At 41.2% G+C, this 18,564-nt stretch overlaps 1 protein-coding gene across 1 annotated transcript in view; it reads right to left on the bottom strand.

Moving 5' to 3' along the window:
• The window catches only part of LOC105028202 (proton myo-inositol cotransporter), a 78,799-nt gene that overhangs the window by 21,697 nt on the left and 38,538 nt on the right, over positions 1-18,564 (bottom strand). The window contains exon 4 of the mRNA XM_010900766.3: positions 6,917-7,025. Coding sequence (XP_010899068.1) covers positions 6,917-7,025 — 109 coding nt within the window. The remainder of the gene's footprint in view (positions 1-6,916; positions 7,026-18,564) is intronic.

The following is an 18,564-nucleotide window of genomic DNA, read 5'->3' as shown; positions in this document are numbered from 1 at the left end:
AGACGATGAAAAAAACAGTGTCGCATATGGAGTAGGGGCTCTCATCATGTTCAGACGACGTAACTTTGTTGTTAACGAAAGTGGGTAAACTCGAGACAGAAGTTGGCAATCTGCGGGAAAAATGTCTTGATATGGAAGGAAGGATGAGGTGATCCAACATCCGAATATTAAAGAGACCCAAGGCTCAAGCACACCGGCAGCTTCTCCAAACTATTAAGAGAGGCACTGAAAATGGACAAAGACGTCCTGATCGACCGGTCTCACAGAGGTCTACAGCCGAGGAGCCAAGGCGCTAAACCTCGTGTCATCGTGGCAAAAGTCCACTATTACCAAGATTGTGTTGATTGTGTTCGCCATGCCAGGGAGTCCGGACCGCTCCGGTTCAAAGGGACCAATATCTCAATTTTCTCGGACTATCCCCAGAGTGTCGTGCAGGCCAGATCCGCTTTCAGCGAGGTGAGACGACTACTTCGTGGACGAGACGGTGTTAAATACGGCCTTGTCTACCCAGCACGGCTCCGGATCACATATAACGGAACTGAGAAACGGTTTCAAAACCCAGAAGAAGCCATGGCCAACGTGAAAACCAGAATTCTACCGGACTTTTCAAAAGACTGACCGTGACTTGAAATGAGTGAGAACAGCTACATTTTGCATCTGAATAAGGTTGGTGCTGTCCACTCTCTAAACACATCGCCTTGACCGACACACTGTAGGCCTACACCGCCACAGAGTCATGGCTGTGTGGCGGATGTTCCAGATGGAGAAATAGAGAGTACCTAAGGATTCAAAACTGTGCTTTTCTTTTCTCTTTTCTCACTCTCTTATTTTGTTTACGACAGATATAATAATTTTACTGATCAGAGTACTGTAGTGTGTCTCTCTTATTATTATTGTTATTATTTCCCTTTCTATCAATGCCCAACACTTAGACAATAGAAGGAATTTGTTTTTATATACCAAAAAACTTTTAGGTTTGAATTGTTTAATCAGTTATTCTCTAAGGTGCCTCATACAAAACGACTTTCTATATGCAGCAGAGTTTGTTCTCTTAAAGCTAGTGTATCCTCACACATGTACTTAATGTGTAGATATTTTTGCAAGGGGTTTGGGAGTCACCTTGTTCTGACAGGTGAGGGTTGGGAATTTACTGCACCGGGGTTTACATTCAGCCTTTTTTTCCCTTGGTTCATTGTTCATACTTACTTATCTTTTAAAGGTCCTGTCAACATTCTATAAAGTATAAATGCAGGCAGATATAATACACCACTAATCTTTCTCGGCCTTGAATATGGCTATGACTAACGCAGATATCTCAAACAGATCAGCTAATTGCGATGTAACCTTTGTAAGCTGGAATGTAAAATCCTTGAACCACCCCATCAAACGAAAGAAAGTATTGACTCATTTGAGTAAATTAAAGACGGGAATTGCCTTTCTTCAGGAGACACATCTCTGAACCTTTGACCATTTTCGACTCAGGTGAGGATGGATTGGACAATCATATCACTCTAATTTCCACTCTAAATCTAGAGGTGTGGCCATCCTTGTTAATAAGAATATCCCATTTGTTATGTCAAAGGTAGAAACAGACTCCTCAGGGCGTTACATAATTGTAGTAGGCAGGCCCTACAGTACACCGGTTGTCCTGGTCAATCTATATGCACCACATTGGGATGATAGTTCTTTTTTAAATAAATTTCTTTGCCCATATTCCCAACATGAATACACATTATCTTATCCTCGGAGGAGATATGCACATTATCAGCTACTCTAGACCGCAGTTCGTCTAGGACTACGTCCAAATCCAGTGCAGCCTCTCAACTACAGTTTTATCTTAATACTAATGGTATTACTGATGCGTGGCATTTTCAAAATCCTACAGCTAGAAGTTATTCCTTATTTTCTCTGGTCCACGGAACATACTCCCGCATAGACTATTTATTTTTGGATAAAAGCCTTCTTTCACTAATAAGAAAGCGTGCATATCAAGCTATAATTATTTCAGATCACACCCCTTTGTCGATGACTTTATGTATACCAATTTCTCATGCCAACTATCTCCACTGGCGTTTTAATACTTTACCTCTTTCCGATTAAGACTTAATTAAGTTTATTTCTTCTGAAATACATTTCTTCCTTGAACATAACCAGACCCCAGGAATGTCTCCTTTAACAGTGTGGGATACCATGAAGGCATACTTGAGGGGACAAATAATATCATATAGCACACAACAAAGAAAACGTCACAATATGAAACTTGAACAGCTAACGAATGATATTCTAAAATTAGATACTACACTTGCTGTCACCCCATCCAATGATTTATTCAAACTGCGATTAACTCTTCAAACAGAGTTCAACCTGTTATCAACAAGACGCATTGAAAACCTAATAAATAAATCATAGAGTAAAGCATACGAATGTGGTGAAAAGACAGGGAAGATTCTTGCCCATCAGCTTCACCAGAAAACCGATATAAATTATGAATCGGGCACTAAGCAAATAGATAATTCTGAGATTAATTCATGTTTCCATAGATTTTATTCAAAGTTGTATGACAGCGAATCCCTTGGCGACCACGCTTTATTTGATTAATTTTTCAGGAAAATAAACGTTCCCACAATTGAAAACAGAACTGCATCCGAGCTAGACAAAACATTTTCTGCAGAGGAACTTATTAATGCAATCAAGTCTATGCAAACTGGAAAATCCCCAGGACCCGATGGGTTCCCGAGTGAATTATTTCAGAAATTTGCGGACCAGCGTTCTCCTATTCTGCTCTCTGTATTTGAGGAGCCACCGGTTTCCTTCCTCTGACTATGCGACAAGCGGTCATATCGCTTATTCCTAAAAAAGATTAAAAAAAACTTCTGGATTGTGGCTCATTCCGTCCAATTTCACTCTTAAATGACAGTAAAATCCTTTCTAAAATGCTGGCCTGCCACTTAGAGGCGGTCCTGCCCTCAATTGTAGCTGACGATCAAACAGGCTTTATTAAAGGTTGTCACTCCTTTTTTAACATTAAAAGCCTATTTAATATTCTTTATGGTCCCACTTCACCTGACATTCCAGAGATATTACTATCACTAAATGCTGAGAAGGTAGTAGAACCTTGGATTCAGGAGGAACAGTGTGGTTTTCGTCCGGGCCGTGGAACACTGGACCAGCTCTATACCCTCTACGGGGTGTTGGAGGGTTCATGGGAGTTTGCCCAACCAATACACATGTGTTTTGTGGATTTGGAGAAAGCATTCAACTGTGTCCCTCGCGGCATCTTGTGGAGGGTGCTTGGGGAATATGGGGTCCTGGGTCCTTTGCTAAGGGCTGTCAGGTCCCTGTACAACCGAAGCAGGAGCTTGGTCCGCATTGCCGGCAGTAAGTCAGACTTGTTCCCAGTGCATGTTGGACTCCGGCAGGGCTGCCCTTTGTCACCGGTTCTGTTCGTAATTTTTATGGACAGAATTTCTAGGCGCAGCCAGGGGCCGGAGGGTGTCAGGTTTGGGGACCACACAATTTCGTCTCTGCTCTTTGCAGATGATGTTGTCGTGTTGGCCCCTTCTAACCAGGACCTTCAGCATGCACTGGGACGGTTTGCAGCCGAATGTGAAGCGGTGGGGATGAAAATCAGTACCTCCAAATCCGAGGCCATGGTCCTCAGTCGGAAAAGGGTGGCTTGCCCACTTCAGGTTGGTGGAGAGTGCCTGCCTCAAGTGGAGGAGTTTAAGTATCTAGGGGTCTTGTTCACGAGTGAGGGAAGGATGGAACGGGAGATTGACAGACGGATCGGTGCAGCTTCTGCAGTAATGCAGTCGATGTATCGGTCTGTCGTGGTGAAGAAAGAGCTGAGCTCTCACCTCTCACCCTACTCTCACCTATGGTCATGAGCTTTGGGTCATGACCGAAAGGACAAGATCCCGGATACAGGCGGCCGAAATGAGCTTTCTCCGCAGGGTGGCCGGGCGATCCCTTAGAGATAGGGTGAGAAGCTCGGTCACCCGGGAGGAGCTCAGAGTAGAGCCGCTGCTCCTCCACATCGAGAGGGGTCAGCTGAGGTGGCTTGGGTATCTTTTTCGGATGCCTCCGGAACGACTTCCTGGGAAGGTGTTCCGGTCCCGTCCCACCGGGAAGAGACCCCGGGGAAGACCTAGGACACGCTGGAGGGACTATGTCTCCCAGCTGGCCTGGGAACGCCTCGGTGTCCCCCCGGAAGAGCTAGAGGAAGTGTCTGGGGAGAGGGAAGTCTGGGCATCCCTGCTTAGACTGCTGCCCCCGCGACCCGGCCCCGGATAAGCGGAAGAAGATGGATGGATGGATAGATGCTGAGAAGGCGTTTGATCGGGTGGAGTGGGATTATCTTTTCCATACTCTCAAACAATTTGGCTTTGGTGAAAAATGTATCTCCTGGATTAAAATTCTGTATTCTTCTCCATTAGCGGCTGTCCGAACAAACAACAACCTCTCTTCTTACTTCTCTCTCCATCGTGGCACCCGACAGGGCTGTCCGCTGTCGCTCCTCCTATTTGCTATTGCGATTGAGCCATTGGCTTTAGCGTTACGTGGTGAAGCTAATATAAAGGGAATATGGAGATATGACTCAGATAATAAGGTGTCCCTGTATGCTGATGATATGCTTTTATATCTGTCCCATCCTTTAACTAGTCTACCAAATACCCTGAACCTGCTTGAGGAATACGGCAAAATATCTGGGTACAAAATTAACCTACAAAAGTGTGAAATTATGCCAGTGAATACAGCAGCTTAGAAAATTGACTTTGGTTTATTCCCACTTAAAGTCAGCCCACAGAAATGTAAATACTTATGAATCTGGATAACGCATGCCTTTAAAGATATATTAAAAGCAAATTTTTCACCACTATTAACCCACCTTAAGCGATATTTGAAACGTTGGAGTTTACTCCCCCTGTCACTAGGAGGCAGAATTAACATAATTAAAATGAATGTTTTGCCAACATTTCTTTATATATTTCAACGCATTCCCCTACACTTATCTAAATCCTTTTTCATGTCAGTGGACAATTTGGTGTCGGGATTTATATGGAATAAGAAAAACCCTTGAATACGGAAAAGGATCTTACAACAGCATCGTCAACATGGAGGCTTATCCCTCCCTGACTTTCAGTTTTACTATTGGGCAGCCAACATTGGATCTATGCTATTTTGGAATGATTCTCCATGTAGTGATAATACCCCCGAGTGGTTACGAATGGAAAACCCCTCATCTTCATATTTCTCTACACTCAATACTCTGCTCAAAACTTCCTCTTTTGGAATCTATATCTAAATTCACCATAAATCCAATTGTGAAACACTCTTTTAGAATTCTGACAAAGTTCCGACAAGCTTTTTCTCTCAGGGATCTGCCCACTTGTGCTCCTATAATAAAAACTCACCAGTTCATGCCATCAATTATAGACAGTGCTTTTCAAGAATGGGCTAATAGAGGAGTGGCCACAATAGAGAATCTATTCATTGATAATATTTGCATCCTTTGATCAATTAAGTCTTACATTTAACATTCCTAATTCAATTTTTTATTTTCTTTTGCAGCTCCGTAGTTTTATTTCAACATAATTTATTAACTTTCCATCCCAGCCACCCAACTCCCTCTTAAATTCCATTCTGATGCTTAATTCAGGTTCCAGAGGGACTATTGGGAAAATATACTCCTTACTAAATACATATCACTTGGAACCTTTGATGTCATTAAAGACTCAATGGGAGAATGAATTGGGGTTCGAATTTCCTGAGAAGGTCTGGGAAAGAGCCTTATTTCTGGCAGTCAATATTTAAATCTTTTTCAGATGTTTTACAAGTACCTATAGAACCTTCTGCCATCACTGCCATATTTGGAATAACTCCACAAGACACTCACCTTAACTGCCAGGCAAATAATATGATAGCTTTTGCATCTCTCATAACTAGGCGGTTAATACTGTTTAAGTGGAAGGAGAAACTTCCTCCCACCTTTAAGATGTGGATCAATGACATTCAACACCATTTAGTATTATAGAAGATTTGCTATTCTACAAGAGGATGTATTCAAACATTTTATGCCACATGGAAACATTTCTTAAGTAATATAGAGAAATTAGATGTCACTGATATTGATGTCTCATATTCTGTATATTTTGAAACCCATAAGGACAATTTTTTGATTACTTAGTTGTTGTATTATTATTTTTAATTTTTTTTTTTTTTTAACTATGTATCATACTGTTTGGTTTTATTGTTTGTTTTTATTTATTGTTTATATATATTTTTATGTGTACATGTAATTTGATACATAAGTGATGCATGTAAAATAAGTGGTTGCATACAAGTTTAATCAATACTAGGTTGTTGAATGGTACAGTAATGTTGTTGCAGGGACGGGGCTCTGTTGGAGTGAAGGGAGGAGGGTATGATGTTTATCCTTGTAATAATTTTGTTCACCTATGCTTCTGAATTTATGTACTTTGTACACTATCTCTCTATGTATAAATATCAATAAAAAGACATGGAGCAAAAAAAATTAAGATTTTACCAGAGAATTCTTGAAGTAAATGCGAGGTCAGTGGTCAAAAAGATTAAGCTGAACCGATCATGAATCAACAAGACAATGACCCAAAAGACACAAGCAAAGCTACAACAGAACGGTTCAAATACCGGATCTCAATCCTATCAAATTCTATGGTGGACTTGAAGCAGGCCATGTATGAAAAATAGGACTCAAACATGACAGCAAATCAGTATTTGTCTTTAGCAAGAATTGAAATTGATAGATTATAATTATAGATTATTTTACAGATTTATTTTTAAATGTTAGCATAGCACTGAGTTAAAGCCTATAGGCATATACATCAACAAAATAGGCCAGAACCCAGGAAATGTTAGGGTCACATGCTGTACTTACGTGACAGTGTTAACTCCCGAGAGCTGTTGGAACATCTGAAGTCCGCATCCTACCAGGAGTGCTCTCCGTGTAGGGGGGTAGGTCAGCATCTTCCAGATCACAGGTCCATCTGGACAAACACACACACACACAGTGATGAAGTTAGACAGAATTTCAGATCAAATGGCCAACGGCCATACACGGATGGCTGTTGTCTGTTAGCGTTCTGTAGTCTGTTAGTGTGCTGTAGTCTGTTAGTGTGCTGTAGTCTGTTAGTGTGCTATTGCTAACAATTTAGCTTCCTCCGCTGACATTTTGCCTCGGCGCCAAACTGGGTGGAAACTGTTGCTAAATTGTCCACCGCTTCGCAACACACGCTTTCCTCCTCCTTGACAACATACCAACCATTTGAGCAACACAAAAGGTACCAATTGTCTAACTCCATCCACAACATTTCAAGCTAGCTGTGGAGCAAGCTTGGGGTACTCTACTCTAGCATGTGTTCAAAGGAACCCATGAAACAAGATGCTCCACAAAACTGTCTTGCCAAGAAGAAAAAACACTTGATGTTGAGATGTATTTCTTAATTGAACTTTGTGAAGCATTTATTTGGGCTGCAATATGAGGTGCAGTTAACTGCCAATTTCTGAGGCTGGTAACTCTAATGAACTTATCCTCTGCAGCAAAGGAAACTCCGGGTCTTCCTTTCCTGTGCCAATACTCATGGACTGTTATTTCTCTTTGCATATTTGAGCTGTTCTTGACATAATATGGACTACAGTAGACAAAAAGTATGGTCTTCTGTATACCAACCCAACCTTGTCACAACACAACTGATTGGCTCAAATGCTTTAAATTCCACAAATGAACTTTTAACAAGGCACACCTCATGATGCTGTTTAAAAGAATGCAAAGAGTGGTGTGCAAAGCTGCCATTAAGACATGATCTGTTTAAAAAAAACATAGTTTTAATGTCTTCACTATTATTCTACATAGCGAAACATTTTAAAACTCAAGAAATACCCATGAATAAGTAGGTGTGACTAAATATTTTGACTTGTACTGTACATTAATTTGAAACAGCAGTGTCTCTTGCTAACGTACAAATGTCCCCAGAAAACCAAGGCTTTTGCGGAGCGATGGTCTGGATGTAACGTTGTTTGAGATACAGCAGATGAAGCTTCAGGCTCAAAACTGAGACCTACACACACAAAGACTTATATTAGGAGGAGTGAATCTCACCAACTGACTTACTGTGTCCACACACACACACACACACAAACCTATACCCACATATGTACAGACACAGACAGTGGGGTCACAGACAGACCAATCCACACACAGACACAGAGTATTGGTGGGGCGCAGCTGTGTGTGGGTGGACTCTGCTGAGAATTCCCCAGGACCAATCAGCTAAAAGCTGCACTCACCAGGGTTACCAATTAAAAGTAAGTAATTCCCCCCTAGCACAACACTCACTGACTCTTAATGCTACTGTCATCATGTACGCCTCTTTAGCCATTTGATTTATCATAATATGGTCTTATCAAGTGATGGTAGTGTAATATAAAGATGCTGTACACTGTCAAGTAGATACAGACACACTGATCTGTAGATAAACAGAACCCGTTTTATCACGGACACCATTTTAAAGAAGTCAACTGGATGGGGGTTTCTATGAGCTTTGAGCAATGAGCCAGTAGGGCTTCAAATGGCTGCACCACTATTTTGTGGTTCCGGGTCTGACACACTACAAATGTTTTTTGCATACAAATGTCTGCTGTGAGCCATTTATTTAAAAGATCAGAAATCTCTTTTAAAAATGATTCCATACAGGCCCCATGCATAGCCAGTGGTTGGCATCCCGGTCGCAGCATGACAACAGTCCCCAGAAGGCAAATCGGGATAGCTTGAGTGGGTGGATAATCGGGCAGGGCTGCCTTGTCACATCACGCTCCAGTGACTCCTTGTGTTAAGGTTTAGCCCCAGACAACTCAATCAGTATGTATAGGTAGGGAATAGTTAACCTTAGTGCACGTGTACCAATGGGCACTGTAATAAGAATCGGACCAGCTTGGTTACATATGCTCGGAGTAAGTATACTTTGTGTCGATATTGTACTCTCGTATAGCCAAGCCCCTAAATGAAAAATTGAACGTTGTATGTGTGTTAAAAAAAGTCAACATAAAAATGTATTGGAATTTTAAAGTAATTTTTATGTGATGTTTGGTAATGCTTAGGTTGTAACAAGTTCACTGCTATAAGTATGATACAAGTTATAAGAGAAATATCGGCAACTTTGAGAAAATTGCTTTATTTTGGACTTTTTTGAATAGATGGTGCGGTGCATATTGGCTACTTCTGTGACAGTGAGTGTGAGATTCCATGCTGCTCGTGGTCCTCCTGTACCGGGACGTTCCTGCAACCTGCCACTCACCTGCACCGTGTTCGCCCCTGAACGCACCCCGGCTGACGTCTCATCAGCCACTGTCCGTTATTGTGTACACCTGTGTAACATTAGTGAAGATATTAAGTGGGGGTTCTCGCCGGCCGTCCTTTGTGAGTTATTGTTAAAGCCGTATCCTGTGTTAGGAGCATTCTGTGTTACTATAGCCTTTGTTACTATTCCTGGCATTTTAGTATTCCTGTGTCCTGGACTTTGAGCCTGTCATCAGGTCTTTGCCCTGTTTTTCTGTTCCATGCTCTTTGTAAACCCAGCCGTCCAATGAAAACACTGACATTAAAGTTCACGCTCTGCGTTTGGATCCCCTCTGGTCTCCCGCCCCCAGTCATTACTGTGACTGCATTCCTTCAAGGAGTAATTTGGGTAACTCAAAACCCGCAACAAAAGGTATGACATCCAAATTCGATAACTATTGAATCGATCAGCTACAAGGGCAAGGAAAACTATAATAAGTACAACTCCCCAAAAAGATTTTAAAATAATAAATCAAACTCGCAAGACCTGATCCAGCTACACTGGGCCACGCAGGGCAAACATGGGGTTTGTAAATGACATTCATTCTCTACTGTGCACACAGTTGTTGCGTTTCAGTCATCTTGGATGGTAGAGTGGTTTCCAGAATGTGCAGTAAACACAGAGCAGATGGTGTTGACACACTGTAGTACAGCTTGTGTATTTGGCCTAGTGACGTGCTCTGTTGAGTTTTGTCCACATGAGAGAATATTGTAATTCGTTTTTTTTCCCTTAGATTGACTGTATGCTACAAAAGTTTACTCACTTCAGTTATGCATAAAACTGTGACAATCATGTAAGCTGGCAGACAATCCTTCACAATTGATCTAACATTACTAAACAAGCACCAAACACCAGAGTAGTCTGAGTAATGAATACACCAATGCACAAGATGTGATCCGCATAAGCATTAAAGATTATAGAAGCTCTAGAGCTTTTAGAGCAGAGGACTATCTATTTCTATCCTATATGTTTGCAAAATGTGGTGGGAAACAAAACCCATTCACTGTAAATGAGAACATGAAATATCTAACATTAACTTGAGTATTTACCACCAACGTTGCTTAGCCCTATCTATCCATAGCATTGGGGCTGAACAATCAGCACTGGAACCTTTTTGCTTTTTGCTTTTCAGTTATCATGTTATACCTCCTCATTTGTTAGACAGCACATCACAGTGCCGGAGAAGCCTGCTCCAACTCTGGGCGTCTGAAAATCCGGAATGTGTACGCAGCAAACAGAGCTTGAGAAGAGGGAAGCATGTGCGCAGAAGGTACGTTTGTTGAACTATTGGAAAATGTTGTCTGGAGAATCCCATTATGCAGCCACCGTGTATTAGCTGAAGGCAGAGAAGAGCAGACTTGGGGCTGTGAACACATCGACAGGGTCATTAAAGTGAAACAGGACATGAGCTGGCAGGTTCCAAATGCCGCCATCAGAGACTGAGAGGGAGCAATGTGTTTATGAGGGTCAACTATTTGCAGAGCGCTAACGTTGTAGAGGTAAGGTGTAGAGATAACGCCAGAGGACGGAGATGGGATTAGCTTCAGCCCAGATCCAGAGACCTGGGGCTGACAGACCTCTGTGAGCCAACCGGCCTGCAGAGTAATGGGTCTGTCGATGAATGAAGCGCTAACTTTACAAATACGTTGCACGCACCCACGCATAGACAAGCTGGAGAATACAAACAGACATTTTACTGTGTAAACTCACTCCACACTCAGTGTGCTTACAGAAAGACAGAAATGTGCAAATGTAGGAAGTGCAGCAGTCAGTGTTTATTTGTACAAAAAGTGTACATCATAAACTATATATTTTACAAATAAACACTGACCCAAATAAATGTAATCAGTTCAAATTTCAGGTGCCTAAGACATTTGTGCAGTACTGTACACAAAGACAGATAGCTGCAAACACACCCACAGTCACACGGAGGCATGAACAGAGTTCCCCTATAACCTGATAAAGGACGAGGAGTACAGAGAGACAGACAGATAGAAAGAGACAGACAGGGTGAGAGAGACACGGAGAGGGAATGAGAGAGAGAATATGGAAAGAGAGAGAGGCACTGAGTGACAGAAACAGAGAAACTAGAAGCAAAACTCGCTTGAACAAACCCTACATTTGGATGGAAAGCAGAAAAAGATAGATTGGACTGAAGTGTTCGGCGGTTGCCATTAAAACGTGTTTCAGCCCCCAAGCCACACCACCAATCCCTTTAAAGTCTGACAGACATGGCTCTTCCAATTCATAGTATTCCACATAGATACCAACCCCTACTTATTTATCGGCTATTCACTTGTTAGACCTACATAATACATTTACATTTATGTCATTTAGTGACTCAGAGTAATGAGTGCATACATTCTCTTGCATCTTTTTGTTCTTCCCTTGTGGGAACTGAAGCCACAGCCCTGGTGTTGAAAGAGCGAGCCATATAGAAGAAACAAAACAACACACACTAAAACCAACTAACACAAAATTAAATCTAATAACACACAATTAAACCTAATTAGTGAACAACCGGACAGCTCAGTGGTGAAGCACAGGGTCTTAATTAGAGCGCCACTGTCTCTCTTTGGATACCCTCCAGTGGAATCCCCAATTATCTTATTTCCTCAAGCCGACCAGGGAAACACCTAAGCATCTCTCCTAGCAACCATTCGTCCAGTTTGAGTGTGTTTTTTCTGTGCTGTTATAGTGAGAGCATATTAAATGGGGTGTGTTATTGCAAATATCCAGTATAGACATGTATTCCTCAGCACAGCCGTGTTTGACTCTCATTACTATATTGGGAACATGCAGTTAAAAGAATCTCTCTAGACGTTCATCGCTTTTCTACTGGATGTGTGTCGCATTACAGGTTTAAAGATTGTCTGTCTTAAGACTAGGGCTGTCATGATATCAGATTTTCACTACACGGTTATCGTCGCCAAAATCATTCACGGTAACGATATTAACGGATATGTGTTGAGTGTGTTTTTCCCCTCTTTATTGACAAATGCATTACACTCAGAATACGAGTGTATGGAGGTGGAGACAGTCTGTAACCAAATCTCTACAAATAACAAAATGTAATCTTACAAAAAGAACAATATCACTTAATGGATAGTGAAAAGGCATCAGATGAACTGATAAACAAAAGACCCACAAGGCATAACACTGAGTAGTTTTTGTAAAATTACTAAATTACAAAAAGTGAATAGGCTACGAAAATTCTAATGCTAGTGTATAGGTCCATACTCGTAGTTCAAGCACATGCATCGTTTGTCCATGAATCAGCTATGGAAAAACCGAGAGGAGTTTTTGGAAAAATACAACATCCTTTTATCCATGTAAATAGGCTCCAAAAACATGTTTTTGCAGATCTCTCCCGGGGGATCTATTTGGGGCTAATGAGTTGATTTCGACGCCAGTGCTTAGGGCCAGTCTCCTTGTTTAATAACATCGTTTGTCTATAACTGACATGAATAAGGTATCGAAAAAGCGAGAGGTGTTCTTGTGAACACCCCATCTCACACAGTTTTGCCTAGTGAATACAATATTATCATATGTGTATTATTAACATGATATCAATATTTTATTTTTTAAATATCACGGTTATCATCAATACTAGTATAGAGCAACAACCCTACATGGGACTACAGGACACCATCATGACATCTACATCAACTGTGCATTCAACATTTCTATTACAGATATATTACAGAAACCAAGACCGCCCACTGCAAGACAATAAGATGGGGCGGTTCTAGTTGGCTTCTCGCCCCGCCCTCTTTCTGTTCGAGTTTTGTCCTGTGCTATATCTGACAATGAGTCTTAATAATGTCATGTCGCTGTCACCACACACATTCAAATAGTTTGACCAGTTGTGAGGTCACTATGAAGTGCATTTGACTCCTTGAAATATTGTGCTCCCAGAACTGGTCCACATTTAAAGTGTTGTCTCATGCTTCTATGTATAATCCTTTTTTGCACTCATCAGGCGCTAGTGTTGCTGTCCGTGCCTTGAATGTAACCACGAGTTGCAATTGTATCAAAATTACAAATATTATCCACTTCACAAATATTTATGAGGATGTTATAAACATGGGCATAACATACAGTAATGGCATATAGATCATATCCCATAATACATTATGCTGCAAAACACCAAGGTGCTCATTCTAGGATGATCTCACACTACTTGGCTATATATAGGCTATAGAAAACCTTCAAAAGAATACAAAACAAATATGCTGGGGCTGGTACATAATAACGTAGCTATTGGAATATTCATTTAATTAAACAGTAGATGAGAAATTTAGATAGCATCCACTTCATCTGCAATAACAAGGACGAATGTCATGTCTTCAATTCCCGTTTCCTAGAAACAGCACAACTTGCCTGACTTGCTGTAAGTGGAAATGTCCCTCAGCCAACTCTTCCCTCAAGTCGGCTACGTTCATCCTTCCCTGCATACGTGCCCATAGAAAATACAATCAGAGAGATTGACTGGGAGAGATGGAGAAACAGACAAAGGAAGGAAATTGGAAGAGTGAGAGAGTAAAAGAGTGAGAGGGAGTGAGCGGTAGACAGAAAGAGTGAGAGAGTTACAGAATGTGATAGAGCGACAGAAAGAGGGAGGGCATAAAAGAGAAACCAATAGCAACGGATGGAGTGAGAGTGATAGGAAGTGATCAGTCAGAGAAAGAGGAAAAGTATATGGGAGAGTTGGAAACAGAAAGACAGAAAGAGGGAAGTGCATGAGAAGACGAGCGTATAGGGAGGAATGGGGACTTCATACATGATCCGAGGCACAGTGAATAGGTTCTCGTTTTAGTGATGGACTCCTGTTATACACTAGCATTGGGAAGAACAGAACGAGAGAATAATAAAAAGAGAGAGGAGAGAAGAAGGGATGAGAAGAGAAGGAGAGATGGCGAGGGGAGAGAGAGCGTGAGTGAAAGAGACAGAAGGAGATGTTGAACAAGATGGGGATTATATTACCTGTTTCCTGTATCTAGCCCCAGAGCAAAGTCTTTGAAAAGGTTGAAACTTTTCTGTGAACTGATTAAAATACCAATCAAGCTACCGATAATCAATGGAGATGAATGTTGCTATTTCCTTATTGATCCATAAGTCCTGTGTAAGCTTGTAGAATGCCACTATCTGCTGTCAATAAATGATTAGATTGAGTCCGGAACAGACAAGGCCTTGGACAATACCCAATATCATATAATTCAAATTTAATGAAGTGATTAATATAATTTCTATATATGGGAATATTTACAACAAATTCCATTCCTTACAGTGATGATGGATCTGGCTTTAATGTCCCGTATGTCAATTTGACATAAGTGGCTGGAAGAACTCCAACATCAGTTCATTAGGAAGACGAGAAACTATATATATATATATACCCCCTTACTGAGCAACCTCTCCTTTTCCTTTCTCCTCCCCTCCTTTCCTCTCCATTCCTATTTATCCTCCCCATTCTCCCCTCTACTCTCCTCCACCCTCTTTCTCTCTCTGTCTCCCCCTCTCTTTTCTCCTCTCCCTCTCCCTCCTCCTCGTTCTCTCTCCTCCTCGTTCTCTCTACTCTGGTGTGATGGGAGCAGCTGGGTGGTTATCTGAGGACACTGAGGGCAGGCGGTTGCTAGGAGCCGCTCCTGAGGCGACAAGGACCCAGGCAGATAGAGGCACAGGTGAAAAGGCAGAAGTACATACTATTGAGAGCATGCACGCACGCACGCATAGAGTAACTTGATCCTTACCCTCATGCTCACCCTAACCACTGACGTAGCCTTTATGCTCATTTAACCTTACCCTAAACCTTCTTCCCTTACGCTTAGACCTAAAAGCAACCCCAGTTCTAAGATAAAAAATAATAGTATTAATTTCCCCTAAATAGCCTTTCTTCCTTGAAGGGACTGGCAAAAGACATTGTGGGACCAACTTGTCCGGTTTTACTGACTTTGTGGGGACTGGTACCAACATGTAGAGCTGGATGTTACAGGCTCACTGTTTTTATCTCTAATAGGTCTGCACTCTCTGTTCCCTGACATTGTCCTTTAGTCTATAAACCTTTCCCTGTGTGATGACTAGCTCTGCTGTCCGCTCTGTGACACTGGCTGGACACATCTGGTAATCCATCCTTTATGATCAGCTCTGTTCTGTTCCACAGAATTTGGCTTTATAGAAGACCAAACACTGACACTGGGTTATGGCTAATAACACTCCGCTGTCTTCTCAAAAGGAACCGATATGCTGTTTATTATGCGGGAGGAGAAGAAAGAAGAACAGAGACAGAGGAGCCGAAAGCACGACTTTACAAAGGGAGATGTTGATGTCACTGCAAAGACTGATGCTGTTTTGAAAGCTCCCAGAATCAGACATCTCAAACCACAGGGAGGAGCAGAGGACATGACTTAGTTACTAAGGGATTTGTTGATGCCAGTGCAAAGAGTGATGCTTCTCTTCAACATCCTGGCTAGAGCAAACAGACAAACAGAACCCAGCAACAAACACCTCAATGAATAATCAATCAAGTCAGTAAGAAAGCGTATCTGTCATTTCATCATCTGCGGAGAGTGAAGAGAGCTACAGTTAGGTACTTAAAATGTTCACTTTAAGGTTTAAGTGTTCTCTTTGTTTCCAGTTCTAACTGTTTTCAAGTTATGTAAGAGTGCAACAATTATAGCTCTGAGAGTCGGATCCCATCTCACACTGAGACAGCCAGGAGACAGGAGGGGTTCTTTTTAAAACCCTTCCACTTGTATTAGTCAACAGATAGGCTTTTCAGTGTATGCCTGGCACATTTAATAGCTTCAGATTTCATCCTGTATTCCCAATCTCCCTTCATTTTTGATTACCCATTCACCGAAATGAACATATCTTCCCCTAGCCCACCTGCAGGCCATTAGGATGGTATTATCACTGAGCATTCAAACTGAGCACATGTAGCACATATATCAGGGCGGGGGGGGGGGGGCGGGCTTCATATAGCAGAACTGTATGGGTGATTATAAAGATGACGCAATGTCCAGCTCAGATGGTCATTTTCTTAACTGGCAGGATGACAGTACAGTGACACTGAGAGAAAGATCAGCTGTGGCATTTCTATTGTACAGATAGGCAGAGATGCAGTGTGAAAAAAAGCATATTGTTTAATGGTCCTTCAATAGTGCTATCATGTAGGACAGCTAGCAGACAGCCTTGAAGAGAGGCCTGGAACGGGAAGACGAGACACACACACACACACACACACACACACACACAGGCACACAACAAAGAGGTAAACAGCACATCACACGAGGAACCATTCATTTAAACTCCATAGCAATAGGTAAATGAGTACTTTTGTTTGTTTTGCGATTATAGTAAGTCATTATCACACTGTTCACAGTTAAATTATAGAGCGCCAAATAAGGTTAGTTCTCCATATGCATAGATCCCGTCCAAGCATAGTGACAAGCACCGGGGGAGAATCACCAGGAACCAGCTGCAGCCGTCTTTGCACTGGGAAACTCATTGAAAATTAATAAGAAGCTAAAACCTGCAGGGGACTGGAAGTGTTGAGGAAGTCTTGCTCTTTTATGTTCTCTTTCAGCTCTCTCAATTTCTACTGTATATATTTCCATCTCTCTCTCTCTGTGTGGTGTCATGCATCTTTGTCTCGGGGTCTCTCTCCTTCTCACACTTCCTCTTTCTCACCCCTCTGTCTTTGTCTTCTCACTTTTTAATTCTCATCTCTCCATCACCCATAGAGGTTATTTTAGTTCGAAGTAAAGAAGGAATCGTAGGCAGTGGAATCGGAAATTTTGCATACGCGTCCCTGGCTTACAACAAAGTCTAAAAGGAATACTGATTTTCTGAAGATGTGAGCCAATTGATTGTGCTGTGTACATACACTCACTCAGTCAGTTCCTGCTTCAAACCGAGAGCTTCAGCCCCACAACCAAATCCGTTCTCTCTCTTTCTACTTTCAACTCTTTCTAATCTCACCCAACTCAACCACTTCCAGAGTATCAGGCAGTCCAGAGACTTAGTTTAATAACATCTGAGTCAAAACCATCACTCTAAATGTGGGGGTCAGTTGATAGATAAACAAGATCATAAATCAGTACGTTCTGGAAAGATGAGAAGCAGCGGCAAAGCAATTACACACCGACCATGGATCTCAAGACTGGCTGTCGTCATTGGAAACGCCACAACACAAACTAGACTACTGAAGCATGTTTTACAGGCTACCAGGGAATCAACAAAATAACTTGAATTATACAGAAAACCACTTAGAATTATAAACAAATCCACTTAGAATACTGTTATTTAACTCATTCATTCAGATGTTCACATATATAAAGTAAATGCCTTGGAAGATTAGTTTAAATCCATTAATATTCTTTCAACACTCAACTCTTTTTTTTATTTTTATGATTGACCTGTAGAACATAAAGTGCGCCAGTAATTCATTGTATGTCATTTTACAGTTTTTCACAATTGCCAAGATACTTTTAATTAAACGAACTTGCAAAATAGTTTCTCATCGCAAAGCAAATTTCACATATTTTAGAAATTGTCTTTTTTTGTTTTTGCATGGATTTGTTAGCTTGATTTATTTTATTCTGCGTACAAAGCATTTGTAAAGGAACAAGGTAAATCAAACTGTATGCCTTAGGTCTCAGCATATTCATGCTCTTCAGTGACATTCTACATTTGTCATCTTTAGTGAAATTATTTTAGTGAAAAAAAAACAGCTCATGCAGTGATACTGTTATGATTACTTGCCTTTTATGGTACAAACTATAATTACAGAATCAACAATTGGCCCATTCATAAAAAGGACTGTTAAACATGCTAAGGTATTCTGACAGTTGTAGGTAGTATTTATTGTATAATAATTGTATAATAATTGATTGGAATAACTTGTGATGCAAGTACATCATTTTGTGTCATGTATTTAATGTTTTGAGTGTTTAAGTGAATTTTGCAAGATTAAAATTGTCAGGCCAACAGTGTTTTAGTTTGGACATGGGTGTTTTAAATGTGAATTCTGCATGGACAAAAGTGCTCAAGCAAACAAGAAAAACTTTAATTAGTATTTGTACTGGTATGTTACCTTGCAATAATTAGACTCGCAATGTGGGTACATGCATCACTGGGTCAAGGTCTGTGCCATCCAATCCTCTAGACGAGGTGCGGGAGGAAGGCC

Source organism: Esox lucius, chromosome 23 (genome assembly GCF_011004845.1).
Source record: "Esox lucius isolate fEsoLuc1 chromosome 23, fEsoLuc1.pri, whole genome shotgun sequence".
Lineage (NCBI taxonomy): Eukaryota > Metazoa > Chordata > Actinopteri > Esociformes > Esocidae > Esox > Esox lucius.
This window is presented reverse-complemented; position numbering and strand designations above follow the sequence as displayed.